This window comes from Symphalangus syndactylus, chromosome 11 (assembly GCF_028878055.3).
Source record: "Symphalangus syndactylus isolate Jambi chromosome 11, NHGRI_mSymSyn1-v2.1_pri, whole genome shotgun sequence".
In the NCBI taxonomy this organism is placed as follows: Eukaryota; Metazoa; Chordata; class Mammalia; order Primates; family Hylobatidae; genus Symphalangus; species Symphalangus syndactylus.
The window spans coordinates 27121538-27145402 of NC_072433.2; the positions used below are offsets into that span (position 1 = coordinate 27121538).

The following is a 23865-nucleotide window of genomic DNA, read 5'->3' on the forward strand; positions in this document are numbered from 1 at the left end:
TAGTACATTTATAGTTGCATACACTACATTATTGAGTATTTTCCTGATAAGACACAACTCTCATTTAGGCACTGATGACAATAGAATTCTCTACTTACAATTTTATGCATTTGATGATCTGAAGAATTTCCCACAGACAAGCTTCTGGCTCCATATGTTTCAAACCCTATTTCTCCTCCACTACCCACATATTTCTAGTTGGTCATCATAGGACAGTTTATCTCATGAAGTTTGGGGTCTGTTCCATTGTCATAATGTCAGATGAGCCTGTGCAGTGGTGTCAGAGCATATGTGAAAGCCATTCCTCCACTGGGAGTGCTACGGTAGCTTAACCACACGTGGAACCGGCAGCTAAACCCAAATTTAATGTATCCCTCACTCAACTTCCAGTTAGCTGAATGCCAAAAATGCCCACTGTGGCCAGGCGCAGTGGCTCATGCCTGTAATCCCAGTACTTTGCAGGGCTGAGGTGGATGGATCACTTGAGGTCAGGAGTTTGAGACCAGCCTGGCCAACATGACGAAACCCTGTCCCTACTAAAAGTACAAAAATTAGCCAGCCTTGGTGGCAGGTGCCTGTAATCCCAACTACTCAGGAGGCTGAAGCAGGAGAGTCACTTGAACCCGGGAGGCAGAGGTTGCACTGAGCCAAGATCTCACCACTGCATTCCAGCCTGGGCGACAGAGACTCTGGCAACAAACAAAACAAAACCAAAAATCGCTATTTCATTATTGCCTGGCACAAGAAGCTGTGACAGAAAGTTAGAGTGGAAGGATGACTATTATGGTAACTTCATCAGCCAGTCCTCTCTCTTTCCTTCTCTTCCTGCTTTTTGATGCTGCCAATCATAATTTGCCACAGTTGTGGAAATCTGACAACCTGTTAATATCAATTCTGGTTTTGTTTATTTGTTCGTTTGTTTTGGCGATGAAGTCTCCCTTCGTCACCCAGGCTGGAGTGCAGTGGCGCGATCTCGGCTCACTGCAAACTCTACCTCCAGGGTTCAAGCGATTTTCATGCCTCAGCCTCCTGCCTAGCTGGGATTATAGGCATGTGCCACCACACCCAGCTAATTTTTTGTATTTTTAGTAGAGACAGGGTTTCACTGTGTTGATCAGGCTGGTCTGGAATTCCTGGCCTCAAGCGATCCAACTGCCTTGGCCTCCCAAAGTGGTGGGATTACAGGTGTGAGCCACTGTGCCTGGCCCAGTTTACTTATCAAATATGAAAATATTTACTCTGGTCCATTTGTAGGTGCCACCTGGAAAGGACTCTCTCCAAGGGCATCCATAATCTCATTATCAGCAAACAAAAAAGTTTTTTCTTATATACATCTTTTTGGACATCTCTGTATAATTTGTTCACGTGACATTTGCTCACTTCAAGGTTGTTATAAGTTGAACTATTTTTGACTCTTTAGTTCCCTTGAAGTTGTTGGCTTCTAGTATCACTTTATCTGAGCCTTTCTTGGTCAATAGGTAGTTTTTATTTCAGCAGTGATTAGATTTCACTGTGCTGGAGAAAATGTTGACATTTTGCTGTGTCCAATGTCAGACAAAAAAATGTTTTGCTTGTAACAGCAGAGTATTAGAAACCATCTAAATGCCTATCAGGGGATCAATTAAATTGTGGTACATGTATAGAGGTGTATATGTGTGTATTTATGTATCTGTCTATGTAATTACATATGAATACTATGTAATTATTAAAAGTAACATCTATATGTGGACATACCTGTGGATACACTATTTAGCAGAAAAAGTGGGCTACAAAATAAGATGTATGATAGGTATTTTATGGTTTAAATAGGTGTAGGTTATAACATGTTCTTTTCTTATTTTGTATGTAGCATTTTGTCATTTGTAGAGCCCTTTTACATATATTTTTGTTTGGGTTTTCAACACAGTGACCATTTGAGATTTGGAAAGGAGGCAGGTATAATTTTATGGGTGAGAAGCTAATAGGGAAATAACATAGTGAGGCAGTAAGAACTGGAGAGACTGAGAATCAAATCTTGGCTATTACATCCTGGCACTGCTTCTTGCTGTCTATATGTCACAGAACCTTAATTTCCTTATCTGTAAAATGGGGCTAATATCTACCTCATAAGGTTGTGCTGGGGAACTAAATGATAAAAAACGAGAAGTGCCTATAAGGTGTTTGATTTGTACGTACCTGTAATCAATGAGTAATGAGTAGAATATTAATGTTTTATAACAACAAGAGTTTTCCCTGCCCGATATATTATTTGTTGCTGCATAACTAATTACCTTAAAACTTTGTGACTTAAAACAAGACATCTTAGGTGGGCCACAGTGGCTCAGACCAGTAATCCCAGTGCTTTGGGAGGCTGAGGCGGGAGGATCACTTGAGGCCAGGAGTTTGAGACCAGCCTATGTGAGACCCTGTCTCTACAAAATAAAGAATTATCTGGGCATGGTGGTGTGCACCTGTAGTTCCAGCTACTCGAAAGTTTGAGGTAGGAAGGTCACTTGAGTCTAGGAGTTCAAGGTTGCAGTGAGCTATGATTGCATCACTGCACTCCCTGGGTGACAGAGGAAGACCCTGTCTTAAAAAAGCAAACAAACAAGATTCAGATCTTTCTTTTCTTTTCATTTCTGTGTGTCAGGAATTTGGGGGGTGGCTTTGCTCTAGTTCTCTTTTTTTTTTTTTCTTTTTTTTTTTTATTAATTTTTTTGCATACAAAAACAATAAACATTTTCTAAAAATACATACAAACAAAAAGATGCGTATCAAACATATTAGGAAGGTTGCACATGGGAAGTCGGGGAATAGAAATGGGGGTGGGAGTTAAAATAAATGAGAGAGGGACTTTATATGGATCAGTGATAATAACTCAATCCTCTATTTGACAAAGAAGAGGGAGAAGGAAGAGGAAGAAAAAGAAAGTGGGATAAAGGATCAGAAAGGGAGGAAAATAGAAAAAATTAGAGTATGACTCCAGGGTAGACCTGTTTTGTTGTCATTGAGTTGGTTGGTTGGTTTGTCTGTTGTATTCTTCATGTTTCGCCAAGTTGGCCAGACTGGTCTCGAACTCCTAGCCCGAAGTGATCAACCCGCCTCGCCCCCCAGAGTGCCGGGACCACAGGCGTGAGCCACCACGTCCAGCCCCCACATTGCTTCTGGCCTCCGTGGTAGACCTCCCAGACGGAGCGGCCAGGCAGAGGAGCTCCTCACTTTTACCCAGACACGGGGCGGCCGGGCAGAGGGGCTCCTCACTTCCCAGACGGGGCGGCCAGGCAGAGACGCTCCTCACTTCATCCCAGACGATAGGTGGCCAGGCAGAGGCGCTCCTCACTTCCCAGACGATGGGTGGTCGGGCAGAGGCACTCCCCACTTCCCAGACGATGGGTGGCCGGGCAGAGGCGCTCCTCACTTCCCAGACGATGGGCAGCCGGGCAGAGGCGCTCCTCACCTCCCAGACGATGGGTGGCCGGGCAGAGGCGCTCCTCACTTCCCAGATGGGGCAGCCGGGCAGAGGCGCTCCTCACCTCCCAGACGATGGGTGGCCGGGCAGAGGCGCTCCTCACCTCCCAGACGATGGGTGGCCGGGCAGAGGCGCTCCTCACCTCCCAGACGGGGCGGCTGGGCAGAGGCGCTCCTCACTTCTTCTCGAAGGGGCGGCCGGGCAGAGGCGCTCCTCACTTCTTCCCGGACGGGGCGGCCGGGCAGAGGCGCTCCTCACTTCTTCCCGGATGGGGCGGCCAGGCAGAGGCGCTCCTCACTTCTTCCCGGACGGGGCAGCCGGGCAGAGGCGCTCCTCACTTCTTCCCGGACGGGGCGGCCGGGCAGAGGCGCTCCTCACTTCCCAGACGGTGGGTGGCCGGGCAGAGGCGCTCCTCACTTCCCAGACGATGGGTGGCCGGGCAGAGGCGCTCCTCACTTCTTCCCGGATGGGGCGGCCGGGCAGAGGCGCTCCTCACTTCCCAGACGGTGGGTGGCCGGGCAGAGGCGCTCCTCACTTCCCAGACGGGGCGGCCGGGCAGAGGCGCTCCTCACTTCTTCCCGGACGGGGCGGCCGGGCAGAGGCGCTCCTCACTTCTTCCCGGACGGGGCGGCCGGGCAGAGGCGCTCCTCACTTCTTCCCGGACGGGGCGGCCGGGCAGAGGCGCTCCTCACTTCTTCCCGGACGGGGCGGCCGGGCAGAGGCGCTCCTCACTTCTTCCCGGACGGGTCGGCCGGGCAGAGGCGCTCCTCACTTCTTCCCGGACGGGGTGGCCGGGCAGAGGCGCTCCTCACTTCCTCTCGGACGGGGCGGCCGGGCAGAGGCGCTCCTCACCTCCCAGACGATGGGAGGCCGGGCAGAGGCCGCTCCTCACTTCCCAGACGATGGGTGGCCGGGCAGAGGCGCTCCTCACTTCCCAGATGGGGCGGCCGGGCAGAGGCGCTCCTCACTTCCCAGACAGGGTGGCCGGGCAGAGGCGCTCCTCACTTCCCAGACGATGGGTGGCCGGGCAGAGGCGCTCCTCACTTCCCAGAGGATGGGTGGCCGGGCAGAGGCGCTCCTCACTTCCCAGACGGGGCGGCCGGGCAGAGGCGCTCCTCACTTCCCAGACGGTGGGTGGCCGGGCAGAGGCGCTCCTCACTTCCCAGACGGTGGGTGGCCGGGCAGAGGCGCTCCTCACTTCCCAGACGATGGGTGGCCGGGCAGAGGCGCTCCTCACTTCTTCCCGGATGGGGCGGCCGGGCAGAGGCACTCCTCACTTCTTCCCGGACGGGGCGCCCGGGCAGAGGCGCTCCTCATTTCTTCCCGGACGGGGCGGCCGGGCAGAGGCGCTCCTCACTTCCCAGACGGTGGGTGGCCGGGCAGAGGCGCTCCTCACTTCCCAGACGGTGGGTGGCCGGGCAGAGGCGCTCCTCACTTCCCAGACGGTGGGTGGCCGGGCAGAGGCGCTCCTCACTTCCCAGACGGGGCGGCCGGGCAGAGGCGCTCCCCACCTTCCAGATGGGGCGGCGGCCGGGCAGGGGCTGCAATCCCAGCACCCTGGCAGGCCAAGGCAGGCGGCCGGGGGGTAGAGGCTGCCACGAGGCCAGACCACGCCACCGCACTCCAGCCCGGGCAACACCGAGCACTGGGTGAGCGAGACTCCGTCTGTAGTCCCAGTACCTCGGGAGGCTGAGGCGGGCAGAGCACTCGGCGTCAGGAGCTGGCGACCAGCGTGGCCAAGATGGCGAATGCGTGCCTGCATCCAAAGGAGAAAAGGCAGGCAGCGGTGGCGCGCGCCATCAGTCCCAGGCAGTCCGCGGCGCGGGCAGCAGCAAGCCGAGTAGATTGTAGCCTGGGCCAGAGAGGGAAAGAAAGAAAGAAAGAAAGAAAGAAAGAAAGAAGGGAGGGAGGGAGGGAGGGAAGGAAGGAAGGAAGGAAGGAAGGAAGGAAGGAAGGAAGGAAGGAAGGAGGCTTTGCTCTAGTTCTCTCAGGAGGTTGCAGTCAAGCTTTTAGCTAGGGCTATGTCATCTGAAGGCTTGCCTGGGGCTGAAGGACCCATGTCTAAGATGGCTTGTTCAACATGGCTATTGGCAGGATGCTTTAGTTCTTGGCACTTATACCTCTCCATAGGGCTGCTTGAATACCCTCAAGACATGGCAGCTGGTTTTTCCCCATCATGAGTGGTCTAAGAGAGAGCAAGGCAGGAACCATGCTAACTTTTCTGACTGAGCCTGTGCAGTCACACACCTGTGAAGTCATTTCTGCAAGGTAATAGGTCAGCCCTATTCATTGTTGCAAGGGTCTTCTCACTCTCCTCCCAGCTTCTGCCCTTGTCCTCACTGTAGTCTGTTCTCCACGTAGTAGCTGGTGGCCCTTTTAAGACCCAAAGGAGATCCTGCCACTATCTGGTGCTTCCATCACACTCAGAGTGAGAGCCGCATACCTCATTGCACCCAAGGGCTCTTTGGGTCTGACCTCCCTCTTGTGATTCTCCCTAGGGGCCACCTGACCCCCTTCCCAGGGATCTCACCTTGCTCCTCCCTCTGCCTCCAGTGCTCTTTCTCCAGACAGCTGTCCCTTATATGTTCGGCAACTCTGTCTCAGCTAGCACCCTCCAGGGACACTCTGTCTAAACTTTATTTATTTTTATTATTTTTTTTGAGACAGAGTCTCACTCTGTCGCCCAGGCTGGAGTGCAGTGCAGTGGCACAATCTCAGCTCGCTGCAACCTCTGCCCCCAGGCTCAAGCATTTCTCTCGTTCCGGCCTCCCGAGTAGCTGGGATTACAGGCGTGTGCCACCATGACCAGTTAGTGATTTCACCATGTTGGCCAGGCTGATCTCGAACTCCTGACCTCATGTGATCCACCCGCCTCGGCCTCCCATAGTGCTGGGATTACAGCTGTGAGCCACTGCGCCCACCCTAAACTTTATTTTATGTTAAAATTTTTTTAGACAGAGTCTCACTCTGTCACCCAAGCAGGAGTGCAGTGGCACAATCTCCACTCACTGCAACTTCTGCCTCCCAGGTTCAAGGGATTCTCATGCATTAGCCTCCCTAGTAGCTGGGATTACAGGTGTGCAGCGCCACGTCTGGCTAATTTTTGTATTTTTAGTAGAGGCAAAGTTTTGTCATATTGGCCATGCTGGTCTGGAATTTCTGGCCTCAAGCCATCCACCCGCCTCAGCCTTTTGAAGTGCTGGGATTACAGGCATGTGCTACCATGCCCAGCTAATTTTTGTATTTTTAGTAGAGACAGGATTTCGCCATGTTGGCCAGGCTGGTATGGAACTCCTGGCCTCAAGCAATCCACCCGCCTCAACCTCCTGAAGTGCTGTAATCCCAAAGGGATTACAGGCGTGAGCCACTCTTCCTGGTCTCTGTGTCTAAACTTTCAAACACCTTTGCCCCAGCTATGCTTTGTTCAGCTTCCCTGCTTCCATTTTTGTCCTTCGTTCTTATCACTGTTTAACTCACTCTGTTTTTAAATGTAATTAAAAAAAACCTCCTTTATTAGACTGTGAGCTAAGAGCAGGAGTTTTTGTCTGTTTTGTTCACTGCCACAACGAATGGTCTATTAGATTTGCATATCCCTGAAGCCATTTTTATGTTAATATTTAAGAATGTAGGTGTTACCTTCCCACACAAATATGGTTGAAGTTAGCATACCAGAAACATTTGTAACTCATCAGTACAGTGTGTTATTTCTTGCCCAAGATTACTAGATCTGATTACTGGGGTGAAAAAAAGGGGAAAGTTTAGGAGTTTCCCTTATGTGAACTATTTCTTTTGTGAATTGATTGCAAGTGAGGCATGTAATTCAGATGGAGAATTAAAGTCTATGGTGCAATAGAAAATTATAAGAAGAGCCATTAGGAGAAGCACAGTGTGTATATTTAAAGACCCATATCTTCTGTGTTATTGACAAGTAAAAATTTCTATATTTACTGTGTAGAGCATGATGTTTCTAAATGTGTTTACAATGTGGAATAGCTCAATCCAGCGAGGTAACGTGCATTATCTCACATACTTACCTTTTTTTTTTTTGTGGTGAGAACACTTAAAATCTACTCTTTTTGTTTGTTTGTTTTTGTTTTTGGTTTTTTGAGATGGAGTCTCACTCTGTCACCCAGGCTAGAGTGCAGTGGCACGATCTCGGCTCACTGCAACCTCCGCCTCTCGGGTTTCAAGCGATTCTCCTGCCTCAGCCTCCCAAGTAGCTAGGATTACAGGCGCCCGCCACCATGTCCATCTAATTTTTGTATTTTTAGTAGAGACGGGGTTTCACCATGTTAATCAGGCTGGTCTGGAACTCCTGACCTCAGGTGCTCCACCTGCCTCAGCCTCCCAAAGTGCTGGGATTACAGGCATGAGCCACCGCACCCGGCCTAAAATCTCCTCTTAACAATGCAATGCAATACACTGTTGTTGACTAAGTCACCATGTTGTACAATAGATCTCTTGAACTTATTCTTCCTGTCTAACTGAAATTTTGTATCCTTTGACAAAGAAGACCCGTGTCTTTAATGTGTTGATTTAGAAAAAACCACATATTGTTAGGAAAGAGGTTCTGTGTAGAAGTATTGACAATGGGAAAGGCAGAACCACTCTCCCATTCACCTGAAGACACTGACCAGTCAACCAGGAACTGTAGATGTGGGTTTTCTAATGGCTCATTCAGCCCCCATCTGCCGGCTATGTGCAAGTTACTGTGCTTGGTGCCTTGGGGGTAGACGGGGATGGACTGCCCTGCCCCCTAAAAGCTCAGGAGGCAAAGGCTGCAATATGGTAAGGATAGAATGCAATCATAGGTGAACCAGCTTTCCTGGGAGAGGGTGGGATAAGCTGATGTCTGATAGGGAGCAGCAGTCAGGGAAGACATGGGGAGGAGGTGGCGGCAGCATCAAGTGGAGCATTGGAAAGCATGAGTAGGACTTCAGCAGGTGGAGAAAGGCTCCAGAACAGCCCGTGCCTTGGATGCTGCTGGCACTTTAATCATCTAAAGATCTCATCAGAAAGCAGATTCTGATTCTGTAGTTCAAGGGGAGGAAGCAGAGATTCTGCATTTCTCACAAGCTCTAAAGGACAAGTCTCTAGAGGACCACAGAGCTGCCTGCCTCTACTTCCTTGACCTTTGAGGTGGAGGCCAGCCTGGAAGCAGCGGCATAGGCTTCAGATGCCACTGAACTGAGCGGAGCGGGAGCCTGAGACTGATCTGGCTTTAGGTGCTGGAAACCTTTCTTTGATCACAGGGCCATTAACTCTGCCTTTGGGACTCCTCCTTCTCCTGAAATCCCCCTTTAAAAGTTCACTTGGTAATTTCCATTGATATCTATTTGATTTTTTGGTCTGTGAACTCTTAGGACATACTGCCAGAATGGTACTTTGGTCCTTAAGAAAAAAATTTATTCTTTTTTTTTTTTTGAGATGGAATTTCATTCTTGTTGCCCAGGCTAGAGTGCAATGGCACGATCTCAGCTCACTGCAACCTCTACCTCCCAGGTTCATGCGATTCTCCTGCCTGAGCCTCCCGAGTAGCTGGGATTACAGGCATGTGCCACCACGCCTGGCTGATTTTGTATTTTTAGTAGAGAGGGGGTTTCTCCAGGTTGGTCAGGCTGGTCTTGAACTCCAGACCTCAGGTGATCCACCCACCTTGGCCTCCCAAAGTACTGGGATTATAGGCATGAGCCCCCGTGCCCAGCCTAGAAATTTATTCTATTATTGGTAGATTTCTTAATGTTTTTTAATAAGCTGCCATCTTCTTGTGATCAAGTTCAAAAAATATATTTTTTAAAACCATATGAATTAATTAGGTGGGCCTCTTGTTCTCACCTAACGGGGGGAAGAGGAGATTATACCAATCATTGTTTTAAAGCCATCAGGAGTCCCAGTTAACCTGTGTAACTTTAGCAGGAGCCACCAAGGTAACTGCAGATGGCATAAGTCAGACCCCATCAGAATTCTGCTCTCCCAGTGTTTGGGATAATTGTGGTAGAGACCATGAATTAGAAACACACATAGGCAACACCCACTTACTTACTGGTGGCAGGAGAAGACCTAGAAACATTGTAGAGATGTTTCTGCTTCCTCCCAAGGGCCAGCAGTTTACACCCAGGGGCCACATCACACCAGATTGATTTCAGTGTATGTGGTGGGGTCTTCACTGTTTACATTAGTAATTTGATCCTTTCATTAAGATGCCTGCACCTATTCTTTATGTAAGAATTGAAGCAGGTTTGATTTCCGACGGTTACACTGCTGTCCCCAGCGGAAAACTCAGTGGCAGTATGTTGTTGTTCAGTGTTATATAAGCATGGCAGGTACATAATGTCCGCAGATGTATACTAAATATATACATATATATATATGTTTCCAATTTTCTTCCTAGATCTTGGCCCTGATTGCATTCATCTGCATAGAGACCATCATGGCGTGCTCCCCGTGTGAAGGCCTCTACTTTTTTGAGTTTGTGAGCTGCAGTGCGTTTGTGGTGACTGGCGTCTTGCTGATTATGTTCAGTCTCAACCTGCACATGAGGATCCCCCAGATCAACTGGAATCTGACAGTGAGTATAAGCGGCCGCTCTGGCCATGAAAGGATCACGTGCCAGTTGGCTCCAAGGAAAAGTTGGAATTTCTCCAGGTCATGTTTGGTTCTAGTTCATTTTGATCCTTAAATATTCCATTATAATTCAACTGTGAAATTTTAAATTTCTTTACTGGGTTAAGTAAAACTACAAAATAAACTGAATCTTAACTAATGGGAGAAACATCATAACAATTATTTTGGCCACCTTAAAGATGTCATTTCAATTTTGCGATCATCTGAGAAGACTGGTCATGTTGATATTTGGAGAATATGGGAAATAAAATACAGTGTAGACATTTACATACTTTTCAGACTGGACCTAAAAGCCATTTATAAAAATATTGATTCTGGAAGAATTGAAAATATGAATGAAAATGCTAGTAACTTACAGAGCCTAGGAATATTATTAAATTCAAAGCAACTAGGAGGACCTGGGGTGTTTGGTGGTTTGATCAGAAAGTCTTGAGTGGAAACCTGCCCTCTTCTCCCCATGGTTTGAGTTCTTAGCCCTGTTTGGCCACCCTTGTTAATCAGATGGGAAGCGCAGGGCTGGTCAGTCCTAGACCCCCTTTCCTAGACTGTATCCTTACTGTGCTGAATGAGAAGGGGATTTTAATATCATTTTGTTTTCTTGATATTTATTTACAAATTAGCATGTGCAAGAGCTCAAAGGGAGTCAGTCAGGGAGATCCATGTAAGCACAGTTGGCTGCCTCACCCTGCTGTGCCTGTGGGATGAGAACGCCATGGGCACCTCAGCTGCTGAGGGGGAAGCAGGAGGAGAGCACCTCAGACCAGCTACCCTTGCCTGAGATCGGGAGCCACACAGAAGCCACACGTGGCTCTGTCTGTGTTTGGCTGCTGCTGGGCCTATGAGAAAGTGTGGGCCCCAAGGAGGAGGCTGGACCTGCCACCTCCCTGGCAGGGCTGCTCTCCTGGTGTGCCCTGGGTGGGGAAGGTCCTCCTTACAGGTGCTCCCTGGGTTGTCCTAACCAGCACAGACTCCTAAAGGAGGAAAAATAAAAGGAGAGTTGCTGTTCTAGAAAAGTAGGTATCAGTTGAAAACTTAGTTGTTTTTTGTCTTAGCACCAAAAGCTGAGAAAAATGTGGTGGTATTTTAAATTTAAGCTGTAAAACCTCAAGATAACTAGAAGCATTTTGTCTGAGTTTTTGTGACAGGTTGTAATGTCTCAACTATTTTTAAGATGAGGTTTAGTTATCCATAAGAAAATGCTTACAGAGCATGCAGTAGACAGTTTAAAAGAACTTTGCAAACCTCCCCCAGTTAAAATGCTCATACCATGGATGCAGGGTCAAGGTCAAGGTCAGCATCTTCTTCATTGCTGTCCTACTTGCCTGGTGTTCCTGAGGCCTGTGAGTAAATACTTGTTGAGTAAGGGGCTGGGCTGTGAAACCCTGCAGGAGGACCTATTTGACAAAGAAGCAGCTGCTGGAAAGGTTAAGATTATAGGCATTGAGTCAGACAGACCGGGCTGGGTTCAAGTCCAAGGTGGCTGCTAAAATGGGCTGTGCATGACCCTGGGCTAGTCACTGAGAGCCCTACATTGGTGAAGTGTCAGCACTAGTAAAGTGGAGATAATAATTTTTTTTTTGCAGGGTTTTTTTTAAGTACAAAATGAGGTAATGGGTGTAAAGTCATCTGGTAAGGCCTCAAACCAGTGGGGGCTGCGGCCAGTGCAGCGATGTTAATCTCACCTGAGTAAGAAGTGTCCGACCTGGCATGCTGCTGTTACGTTACCCACACTGTTCCCCGGTTTACTTCCACCAGGTTTGACTTGACCCCCCTTAATTCTGTTTTGTCAGTTTATCTGACAGCCATTAACCTGTTAAAAGACTCCATGCTTCAGATTTCTTACTAATTTATACTGGTGTTTATCCCCAGAAATACCTACTTTTTGTTGTTTGTTTTTTGTTTTTTTGAGACGGAGTCTTGCTCTGTTGCCCAGGCTGGAGTGCAGTGGTGCGATCTCAGCCCACTGCAACCTCCACCTCCCGGGTTCAAGTGATTCTCCTGCCTTAGCCTCCCTAGTAGCTGAGATTACAGGCATGCACCACCACGCCCAGCTAATTTTTGTATTTTTAGTAGAGATGGGGTTTCACCGTGTTGGCCAGGCTGGTTTCAAACACCTGACCTCAGGTGATCCACCCACCTTGGCCTCCCAAAGTGCTGGGATTACAGGCGTGAGCCACCATGCCCAGCCCAGAAATACCTATTTAGTGAGCTTTCTGGAATTCTGCTTTTTCTATTTTAATCATGAAAGATTTTCCACTTGTTCACTATCACACTACCACATCACCGGTCATGTTGAGGTGCATCTCTTCCCAGGGAAGTTGATACTCATTCTTTTCCTCTGGGTGGTGGTGGCCTGGGCCCATGGCTGGGTGGTGATGTGGTCACTTGAGAACACCATCCTGTTCTTTGGGATCTGTTCCAGACTTTCCACTCTTTTGGAGCAGATAAAGCCTGTGTGTTTGCCCAATAAAAGGGCATATACCTTACATGACCTTGAGGAGATGGTACCTAATTTTTTTTTTTGAGATGGAGTCTTGCTCTGTCACCCAGGCTGGAGTGCAATGGCGTGATCTCGGCTCACTGCAAACTTCGCCTCCCAGGTTCAAGTGATTTTCCTGTCTCAGCCTCCTGAGTAGCTGGGATTACAGGCGTGCGCCACCATGTCCAGCTAATTTTTGTATTTTTAGTAGAGATGAGGTTGTGCCACGTTGGCCAGGCTGTTCTCCAACTCCTGACCTTAGGTGATCTGCCCACCTCAGCCTTCCAACGTGCTGAGGTTACAGGCGTGAGCCACCACCAAGATGGTATCTATTAAAGGCAGCCCGTGTCCAATGTTCTCTGAGAGGGGTGAAAAAGTGAGCTCCTCAGGGCCGATCTCAGCTCTTCAACTTGCTACAGAAGGGTTGGCCTTGGCTGTGTTGTGTTTCTATAACAAGGTGGTGGGAGTATTGGGAGTATTTTTGTCTCCAGCAGAGCCAGCCTGATGGTTAAAATAGGGTGTGATTGGTATAGATTTAAAAACACAGGTCATTCCAGGAGCCCAGGTTGACATAAATATGGATGAGAAATGATAAATAAGGAGGACAATGCATAATTTTCTACAAGCATAATTTGATGGAATTTGAAAGATTCTGTTAATGTCAAGTTTTTGGTTTGGGTTTTTTTTTTTTTTTTTGGATGGATTGTGGGACTTGTTCTTTGAGATATATATATATATATATATATATATATATATATATATATATATATATAGTTTCGCTCTTGTTGCCCAGGCTGGAATGCAATGGCGCAATCTTGGCTCACCGCCACCTCCACCTCCCGGGATCAAATGATTCTCCTGCCTCAGCCTCCTGAGTAGCTGGGATTACCAGCATGTGCCACCACACCTGGCTAATTTTTTTGTGTTTTAGTAGAGAGGGGGTTTCTCCATGTTGGTCAGACTGGCCTTAGACTCCCAACCTCAGGTGATCTGCCCGCCTCAGCCTCCCAAAGTGCTGGGAGCTCATACACTCACATATTCCACCCCTGTTTACTTTGATTAGTGCCACGGGGCTCCTCCTTTCCTCCCCTTCCCTTCTGGGATGTGGTGCTATCTAAAATGCATGTCTGATCCTCCCCCATCCCAAAAGCCTGCCAGTGGCTCCCACTCAACTGGCCCCAGAGCCCAAGGCCAGCTCAGCCAGACTTCCCTGAAGAGGACGTCTGCACCTGCCTTCTCTACTTCCCCCTCTCCTAATCTCGCTTTTCTAATCTTTTATTGTCAAATTCTGAAAAAATTATGAAAGTAAATATGGAGTTTAATATACAGCCACCACTTGGGTCAACAAATGGGAGATTGTCAACACCCCAAAAGCTTCCCATGTGTATTTTCCAGCCAAACACACCCCCTGCCCCTTCCCCCAGTCCACCATCCTGACTATGTGGTGGTCTTCCCCAATTCGTCTTCAGCCCACTCCAGTCTGGCGGCATTGAAAGTCCCCTGGTCAGGAGCCTGGGATGGGGCCTCCGTGTTCCTAGATCCTCTGGTCGCTCTTGGGTTCTCACTCCACTCAACGTCCTGGCGGTGTCTGCTGTGGGGCGCTCTGTCCTTCCTGCCATACTCTCTCATCTCGCATCCTGGGCCCCCACACTGTCCTGTTTTTCTTCTTCCGCTTTGGTTGCCCTTTCTTAGTGGGCGTGGAGACCTCTTAGGCCTCTATCTCAGAACCCAGGCTGGGTGCTGTGGTGGGCTGAGAACAGTTGGCAATTACCCACAGGGGCCAGTGGCTGAGCCCTGAGCCCTTGGGCGTGACTCGTCTTGTGTTTTTTTTTTTCTGACACCAAGTACATTTTCCACACCAAGCTGTTCTGTAATTCTTTGACACTGACTGGGTGTTCAACAATTCCACTCAATTCTGACACTAACTCTCAGAGTTAGTACAGATCCCACAGACGAGGGCCCAGTCCCACAAGATGGCCCCACTTTAGACACCAGCTGCAAAAGGGGTGCCCTGGCACTTCTGTCTGGCTGAGTACAGATTCGATGGTTTCCACCGCCCTTCAGGTTCAGTCATTTTCTGCAGTGACTCACAGGACTCAGGATTGTTTACTTAAGCAATCACTGATATGTTTTAAAGGATACAACTCAGGAACAGCCACATGGGAGAGATGCATAGGCTGAGGTCTGGAGGGCCTCAGATGCAGGAGCCTCTGTCCTTATGGAGTCAGAATGAGCTCCACTCAGAAGCTCCCCAGACCCCATCGTTTAGGTATTTTTTTCTGGAGATTTCCTTAGGTAGGCATGACTGATTGGCCATTTGGTGATTGAACTCAACATCCAGCTCCTCTAACTTCCCTGAAGGTCCAGGGGATGGGGCTGAAAATTCCAACTCTCTAATCACCTGGCTGGTTTTTCTGGTGACCTGCCCCTATCCTGAAACTGTCTACCACCCTCTTCCCACAAAAGTCACTTCATTAGCATAAACTCGGGTATGATTGAAAGGGACTCATTATGAATAACAAAAGATGCTCATATCACTCAAGAGATTCAAGGATTTGATTAAATATTTTTCATTATAGCACACTCATTCTTTCTGGGACCCAGTTTCCTCATCTATGAAAGTAGAACAAAATAACAAGTCCTGCCTTATGGGCATTTTGGATCATAATTAGGTTAGAATTCACTGGGAGCGATATGATTGGCACAGTGACTCCATAGATGGTAGCTGCTACTGTCATCAACATTATAATTGTCCCTTTGATCCTGGGGCAATTCAAGCACAAGTGAGTGCAAAGGATGGGCCGAGTGCTTGCAGATGTTCTTGTCTCCTGGATGTATAGGACAGAAGCTAGAGCCAGCCACATAGCACGTTGGTTTGGGGGCCAACCAGGATTGCAGTGACAGCCCCAGGCTGATTCTGTGTACAAATATTTCATTTGTGATCAGTTCAGCCTTGATTTGTTTCATGGCCCAGGAACTCAAGTGCTTGATGCTGACTAAGATTTGCAATATTCCAGTATTGAGCCTTTCAAGTTGTGCGAGTAATAAGTGCTTATTGTAAAAAACAAAACAAAACAAAACAAAAAAAACCAAAAAAACCCCCAAAACTAGAAGATAATAGGTAATTAAAAAAAAACATCTGATGACCCAAGAGAAATGAAAACTGTCCACACAAAAGCTTGTAGGTTCATAGCTACATTATCTGTAATAACCAAAAAGTAGAAATAAATGTCCATCAACTGATGAAGGATAAATAACGTGGTGTATCTATACAACGGAATATTATTCAGTAATAAAAAAGAATGAGTACTGATACATGCTACAACATGAATAAACCTTAGAACCATTATACTAAATGGAAGATGTAGGGGAAAAAAGAGAGATCAGACTGTTACTGTGTCTGTATAGAAAGGGAAGACATAAGAAATTCCATTTTGACCTGTACCTTGAACAGTTGCTTTGCTGAGATGCTGTTAATTTGTAACTTTGCTCCAGCCACTTTGCCCCAGCCACTTTGCCCCAACCTTGAGCTCACAAAAACACGTGTTGTATGGAATCAAGGTTTAAGGGATCTAGGGCTGTGCAGGACGTGCCTTGTTAACAAAATGTTTACAAGCAGTATGCTTGGTAAAAGTCATCACCATTCTCTAGTCTCAATAAACCAGGGGCACAATGCACTGCGAAAAGCTACGGGGACCTCTGCCTTGGAAAGCTGGGTATTGTCCAAGGTTTCTCCCCATGTGATAGTCTGAAATATGGCCTCGTGGGATGAAAAAGACCTGACCGTCCCCTAGCCTGACACCTGTAAAGGGTCTGTGCTGAGGAGCATTAGTAAAAGAGGAAGGCCTCTTGCAGTTGAGATAGAGAAAGGCCACTGTCTCCTGCCTGCCCCTGGGAACGGAATGTCTCGGTATAAAACTCGATTGTACATTTGTTCACTTCTGAGATAGGAGAAAAACCGCCCTGTGGCGGGAGGTGAGACATGTTGGCAGCAATGCTGCCTTGTTATTCTTTACTCCACTGAGATGTTTGGGCAGAGAGAAACATAAATCTGGCCTACGTGCACATCCAGACGTAGTACCTCCCCTTGAACTTAATTATGACACAGATTCCTTTGCTCATGTTTTTTTTGCTGACCTTCTCCCTATTATCACCCTGCTGTCCTACCACATTCCTCTTGCTGAGATAAAGAAAATAATAATCGATAAAAACTGAAGGAACTCAGAGACTGGTGCCGGTGCAGATCCTTGGTATGCTGAGTGCCGGTCTCCCAGGCCCACTGTTGTTTCTCTTTGTCTCTGTCTTACTTCTTTTCTCAGTCTCTCATCTCACCTGACGAGATATCCCACAGGTGTGAAGGGGCAGGCCATGCCTTCAGAAGAGGCCAGGCAGAAAACACATGTTATGTCATTCTATTTGCATGAAATGTCCAGAATATTTGTGGCAGATTTCACACACAGGGAAAAAAGATGTCCAGAATAGGCAAATCCATAGAGACAGAAAACAGATTGGTGGTTGCCTAGGGTTGGGGGAGGAATGAGAAATAACTGCTAATGCGTATGAGGCTTTTTTTGGAGTGCTAAAAATGTTCTAAAATTACATTGTGATTGAATTGTGTACTTTAATTGGGTATATGTTATGGTATGTGAATTATATCTCAATAAAGCTGTTTAAAAATACATGATACGACCCAATGAAGGGTAACCACTTAAAATACTTGAGTATAAATCCTTCTAAACTGTTCTCTGTAGACTGTTTTTTGCGTATGCATGTGTGTTGTGATATGTGAGTGCAGAAAAATAGAACCATTAAAGTCATGCTTTTTCATTTAAATTATTGTACCTTACATGTTAAATATACAACTACATGATTATTTTTAATGACTGCATAGTGTTCCATTATGGAAATAACCATTTTATTGAACAACTCCCCTATTGAGCACTTTGTTTGCTTCCTTATACTTGGACCTTTTTGCCTTATATCATTTATTTATTTATTTTTTTGGAGACAGAGTCTCACTCTGTCCCCCAGGCTGTAGTGCAGAGGCGCAGTCTCCGCTCACTGCGGCCCCGACCTCCTAGGCTCAAACAATCTTCCTACTTCAGCCTTCCAAGTAGCTGGGGCTACAGGAACGCACTACCATGCCTGGCTAATTTTTTTGAATATTTTTGTAGAGACAGGGTTTTGCCGTGTTGCGCAGGCTGGTCTCGAACTCCTGAGCTCAAACAATCCACCCACCTCAGCCTCCCAAGTGGTGGGATTACAGGCAGGAGCCACCATGCCTGGCCCCCAATATTCTTTTTTTTTTTTTTTTTCAAGACAGAGCCTCTCTCTGTCTCAGACTGGAGTGCAGTGGCGCGATCTCAGCTCACTGTGACCCTTGCTTCCCAGGTTCAAGTGTTTCCTCTGCCTCAGCCTCCCGAGTAGCTGGGTTACGGCATGTGCCACCATGCCCAGCTAATTTTTGTATTTTTTTAGTAGAGACGGGGTCTCGCCATGTTAGCCAGGCTGGTCTAGAACTCCTGATCTCAGGTAATTCGCCTGCCTCGGCCTCCCAAAGTGCTGGGGTTATAGGCATGAGCCACCACTCCCAGCGGGATTTCCAAGTGTGGGATTCATAGGAAAATGACATGAACCTCTTTAAAACCCTTGATACCTATTGGCAATGGTTTTCCAGGAAGTTGTGTCATTGAAGCCCTTCTTGGTGGTCTTCTCACTCTCTCCAACACACACACTTACCCCAGGTGTATAGTCTGCTAATCCCACGGGTGAATAGTAGTATATGATTGCCAATTTAATTTTCATTTCTTTGGCTATAAGTAAATTTGAATATTTGTTCCTGCTTATTACCCATTAGTATTCTTTTTCAAATTGCTTATTTATGTCCTTTCCTCACTTTGTTACTTTTTCTTATTAATATGCAAGAGCTATTTATAAATTAAAGATACTGAGCTTTTTTTGTTTTTTGAGACAGAATGTCGCTCAGCTGCCCAGGCTGGAGTGCAGTGGTGTGATCTTGGCTCACTGCAACCACTGTCTCCTGGGTTCAGGCAATTCTCCTGTCTCAGCCTTTCGAGTAGCTGGGATTACAGGCACCTGCCATCACGCCTGGCTAATTTTTGTATTTTAGTAGAGATGGGATTTCACCATGTTGGCCAGGTTCTTCTTGAACTCCTGACCTCAGGTGATCCGCCTGCCTTGGCCTCCCAAAGTGCTAGGATTATAGACGTGAGCCACTGCGCCCGGCCATTTTTTTTTTTTTTTGAGACAGAGTCTCGCTCTGTCACCTAGGCTGGAGTGCAGGGGTGCAATCTTGGCTCACTGCAACCTCTGCTTCCCAGAATCCAGCAATTCTCCTGACTCAGCCTCCTGAGTAGCTGGGACTGCAGGCACCCACCACCACGTCCAGCTAATTTTTTGTATTTTTTTAGTAGAGACGGAGGTTCACCGTGTTGGCCAGGGTGGTCTCGAACTCCTGACCTCAAGTGATCCACCCGCCTCGGCCACCCAAAGTGCTGGGATTACAGACCTGAGCCACTGTGCCCGGCCAATATTGACCATCTTGTCAAATGGTTATTTAAGGTTTAATATTTGCCAAGATTGTACTTGAAGGTTTCTGCATTTGGTGTAATGCTTACAAAGTTCTTCTTGACCAGGGTTATTTAAACACACACACATACTTTTGTGGTTTTACTTTTTCAAATGTAATTTTTATTCTCTTTGATTTATTTTGCTTTAAGGTGTTAGGTAGGAATACACGTTTTTAAAAGTATTTGTTCAATAGTTGCTTAACACTTTCATTTGTTTCCTCACTACCTTTCTTTTTAAAATACAGCATTATGTTTTAAATGGCACCATTCCATTGTCATACCCAACATAATTAGCAATATTTAATTTTATTTAATATCCAGTTCATATTCAGATTTCCCCTTTGTCTCACAATGTCATTTTACATTTGTTTTGTTCAAATCTTGATGCAAACAAGGTCCCTGCAAACAGTTCCATTCCCCTACCCCCGTGCTTTTGTTGTTGTTGAGATGGAGTCTCCCTCTGTTGCTCAGGCTGGAGTGCAGTGGCGCAATCTGGGCTCACAGCAACCTCCACCTCCTGGATTCACGCAGTTCTCCTGCCTCAGCCTCCCAAGTAGCTGGGACTACAGGCGTGTGCTACTATGCCCAGCTAACTTTTTTTTTTTTTTTTTTTTTTTTTTTTTTTTTGAGAGGGAGTCTCACTCTGTCGCCCAGGCTGGAGTGCAGTGGCGAGATCTTAGCTCATTGCAACCTCTGCCTCGGCCTCTAGCGATTCTCTTGCCTCAGCCTGCCAAGTAACTGGGACTACAGGTGCATGCCACTGTGCCTGGCTAATTTTTTGTGTTTTAGTAGAGATGGGGTTTCACCATGTTGCCTAGGGTGGTCTCGAACTCCTTAGCTCAGGCCATCCACCCACCTCGGCCTCCCAAAGTGCTGGGATTACAGATGTGAGCCACCACACCTGGCCACGGCTAATTTTGTGTTTTTAGTAGAGACAGGGTCCAACTAATTTTTGTATTTTTAGTAGAGACGGGGTTTCATCATGTTTGCCAGGCTGGTCTCGATCTCCTGACCTCAGGTGATCCGCCCACCTCGGCCTCCCAAAGTGCTGGGATTATAGGCGTGAGCCACTGCGCCTGGCCCCCCTTTCTCTTTTTATTCTGTTGACTTGTTAGAAAAACTGGGTCATTTATCCTGTAGAAGGTCCTGCAGTTGAGTTGGCTGTGTGCACCCTCATGGTAGTGTTTCACATGTCCTTCTTTCCCCATCTTCTCTGTGACCTAGTCATTGATCTCAGGGCAGTGTGGTGCCACAGCAGCTGCTCTGACAATTGAAATGTTTTCTGATCTGCTCTGCCCTTGAGGCGACCACTTGTCACACGTGGCTACTGAGCACTTGAATTGTGGCTAGTGTGATTGAAGAGTGAAATTTTTTATCTTATATGAATTAGTTTAACTTTCGTCACACATGGCTAGTGTTTGCCCTATTGGACAGCACAGCCCTAGAAGCTCAATTATATTTAGATTCATCTTTTAAGCAAGTGCTTCAGTATTTAAATATGATTCAGTGGGATTTGAGGAGGCAGATATGTTATGCTCTTATTAGTAGTTGCTGGCGTTTTTTTCCTCTGGTTTAATCTGGTCCCTTAGCCTCAGATCATGTTGAAAGATTATTTTTTATCTTTTTAAAATAGCTTTTTGAAATATTTTTTCCCTGTATTCGCTGATCCCATTCATCATCTCATTCTCCACTCACTATTGTTAATGATCATTACTAAAGCAAATTTAAAACTACTGATACTCCTACAACTTTAAAATTTTTGACTGTTTTCTTTTTTTCTTTTTCTTTTTTTTTTTTGAGTCGGAGTTTTGCTTTTGTTGCCCAGGCTGGAGTGCAATGGCGCAGTCTCGGCTCACCACAACCTCTGCCTCCCAGGTTCCAGCGATTCTCCTGGCTCAGCCTCCCGAGTAGCTGAGATTACAGGCATGTGCCACTACACCCAGCTAATTTTGTATTTTTAGTAGAGACGGGGTTTTTCCATGTTGGCCAGGCTGGTCTCGAACTCCCAACCTCAGGTGATTCACCTGCCTCAGCCTCCCAAAGTGCCTGGCCTGTTTGTTTTCTAGCCCGTTGCTGCATCTCTGTTTTTATATAGTCACTGTTAATGTCGATACTGTTTTATTTGATGTTTGACCTCACAGTGTATTGTATATTCCCCTCGTTTCTGAATAGTCTTTGCTTTGGGAAGTATATTTTATATTCTCTTTTTACCCCTACAGCATCTTACCCAGAGCTGAGTGTAACTAAACGCTTCCTAGTTTGAATTTGTGAAAAATTTGCCCTGGCTTACGCAGGTCATAGCTGAAACCCATCCTGCTGGCAGATGCATCTGAGCAGAGCTTTCCATGAGCCAGGAGCAGGTTGGGTGTCTGCTGCAAGGCTCAGCACTGTTATCATGCCAGCATTGTCTCTTTACATCTTATTTTATTATTTTATTGAGACAGAGTCTTGCTCTGTCACCCAGGCTGGAGTGCAGTGGCACGATCTTAGCTCTGCCTCCCAGGTTCAAGTGATTCTCATGCTTTAGCTGCCCAAGTAGCTGGGATTACAGGCATGCGCCATCATGCCCAGCTAATTTTTGTATTTTTTAGTAGAGATGGGGCTTCACCATGTTGACCAGGCTGGTCTTGAACACCTGACCTCAAGTGATCCATCCGCCTCAGCCTCCCGAAGTGCTGGGATTACAGGCGTGAGCCACCACACCAGCCATCTTTACATCTTCAAAAAGAGGAAATCGACCTTGGAGCCAGGCCAGACCAGAGGACCCATCAGGTGTGGATAGTGTAATCAGCCTGGCACTCAGGCAGTTTGGGCTTTTTCCTGAATTTTTTTCCTATGGAGGTTTTAGAGGTACTCTGGTATGACCCAGGCTACTGGGGGACCTCATGCCAAAGTAGTAATAACAGAAGTGACAGTAAATGTGTAGGCGACCGTAGCTGTGGGCCAGGCACCATGCTGGGCTCTTCACCTGTATGGTTCCATTTAATTCCTTCAACAACTCTGGGAGGAAGGGGTATATTCTCGTGTAAAGCACAGAAACAAAGTAGCTTGTCCAAAGTCATATGGGTGGTTTGGACCCTGCTCAGGCTGTGACCTTTCATTACCCTGCTATGTTCCCTTCTACAAATAAGACGAGTTAAATCTGTGAAACGGTGGATGCGTGCTGTGCAAGAAGCTTAGGAGAAAATTCTCCAGGCTTTAGTGACATAGAGGCTTGAAAGACTGCTTGAGAAAGAGTGTGAAGTCTGGCTAAGTGTGCTCTCTATGTGTGAAAGTTTGTTTTGAATGTCACATGTGAGTGCGGGGAATGCTGGAGGGATTTCACCAGTTTTAGTACATTTGTACCCTTGGGGAGCTTTGTCCATAGCAAGATGATTTGAGTGTGGTTTTTAAAAGATGGCACCAGACCTCTAAATGGTAATTACTGTTAGCAATTTTGGTTACTATTTCTTCAGAAAGGGTAGTGGGGTTGGTGAAAATGTAGATTTTGTGGTGGTGATTTATCAAGTACTGTCATAAACTGTTAACTTTGCCTTCTTTTGTGTGACCAGTAACCCTGTGACATTGAGACTGAAATATGGAGCCACTAGGGAGGTTGGGTATCGTGGGTCTTATTTTGAAAGTTCTTCAGTTACTTTTAGAGCAAAGATGGAATGGTTCTTTTCACTTGGTTTATTTTGTCTCTCTCTTTAGGATTTGGTCAACACTGGACTCAGCACTTTCCTTTTCTTTATTGCTTCAATCGTACTGGCTGCTTTAAACCATAGAGCCGGAGCAGAAATTGCTGCCGTGGTAAGCAAACTCAAATGGTTAAAGCAGGCTGATCTGGGCACCTCCTGTGACCTGCTCACCTGTCCCTGGCATGTGTCCTGCTACCCCTCCTGTGGCTTTTCCTTTGCTAAAGATGATGTTACTGGGCCAGTGGGGGTCCCAGTGTCCCTTCAGTGCTGTGGTTCTCAAAGTATGGGCCCCAGAACAGCAGCCTCGGCGTCTGTTAGACAACCTTAGGCTCCGCTCCAGAGCTACTGAGTCAGAAATGTATTTGAATTAACCCTCTGGATGATACAGATACAAGAACCCCTGCTTTGGTTCGTTTCCAACACAGTCCTTAATGTCTGTCAGTGATGTTGTTTAAGAGCCTTACCTGCCTGGGAAAGGGAGGGTTCTTGAATGCAGTCATGACACCGTTTAGCAGTCACATGACATTTCAAGGTGGAAATGCCACGGCAGGTGGGAACCAGATAATGTAGGACTTCCCTTCTCCATGCCCTGCATTTCTGTATTGTTCTCAGTTTATGAGGAACAGGTGTCCTTTTTGTAATGGGGGGATTAAAAGGTTTATAAATGATTAAACTAGCTGCTCTCCCAGGTGCCACTCAGGAGATTTGTCAGTCTTAATAATTAAAACTCTGTGCTTCTCACTCTGGAGCTGCTTACTTGGAGCTGCCCCATGAGAGGCAGGTGTGGGATGGGGGCTGTGATGTGGAACATTGGCCGTGTGGCTTGATTTGGGACCCACATACGAAACCCTGATTTTCTGTCTATGTTACATTTTGTCTGCACTATATTTTCTCATCTGGGACCAGAGGCCCTGAAGGTGCAGTAAAAGGGGTACTTCTGTGATTTATTTTCTTATAGGTCCAAAATACTTCAAAGGAAACCTTAGGCTGTCTTTAGGTCAGGCAAGATTTTCTGTGTCTCACATGACTAGAGACTCAGCCGTG

General features: G+C 47.0%; 1 protein-coding gene across 1 annotated transcript in view; it reads left to right on the forward strand.

Annotated features, from left to right (window-relative positions):
* The window catches only part of CMTM4 (CKLF like MARVEL transmembrane domain containing 4), an 86453-nt gene that overhangs the window by 54891 nt on the left and 7697 nt on the right, over nucleotides 1-23865 (forward strand). Inside the window, 2 exon segments of the mRNA XM_063611801.1 lie at nucleotides 9840-10016; nucleotides 22835-22933. Coding sequence (XP_063467871.1) covers nucleotides 9840-10016; nucleotides 22835-22933 — 276 coding nt within the window.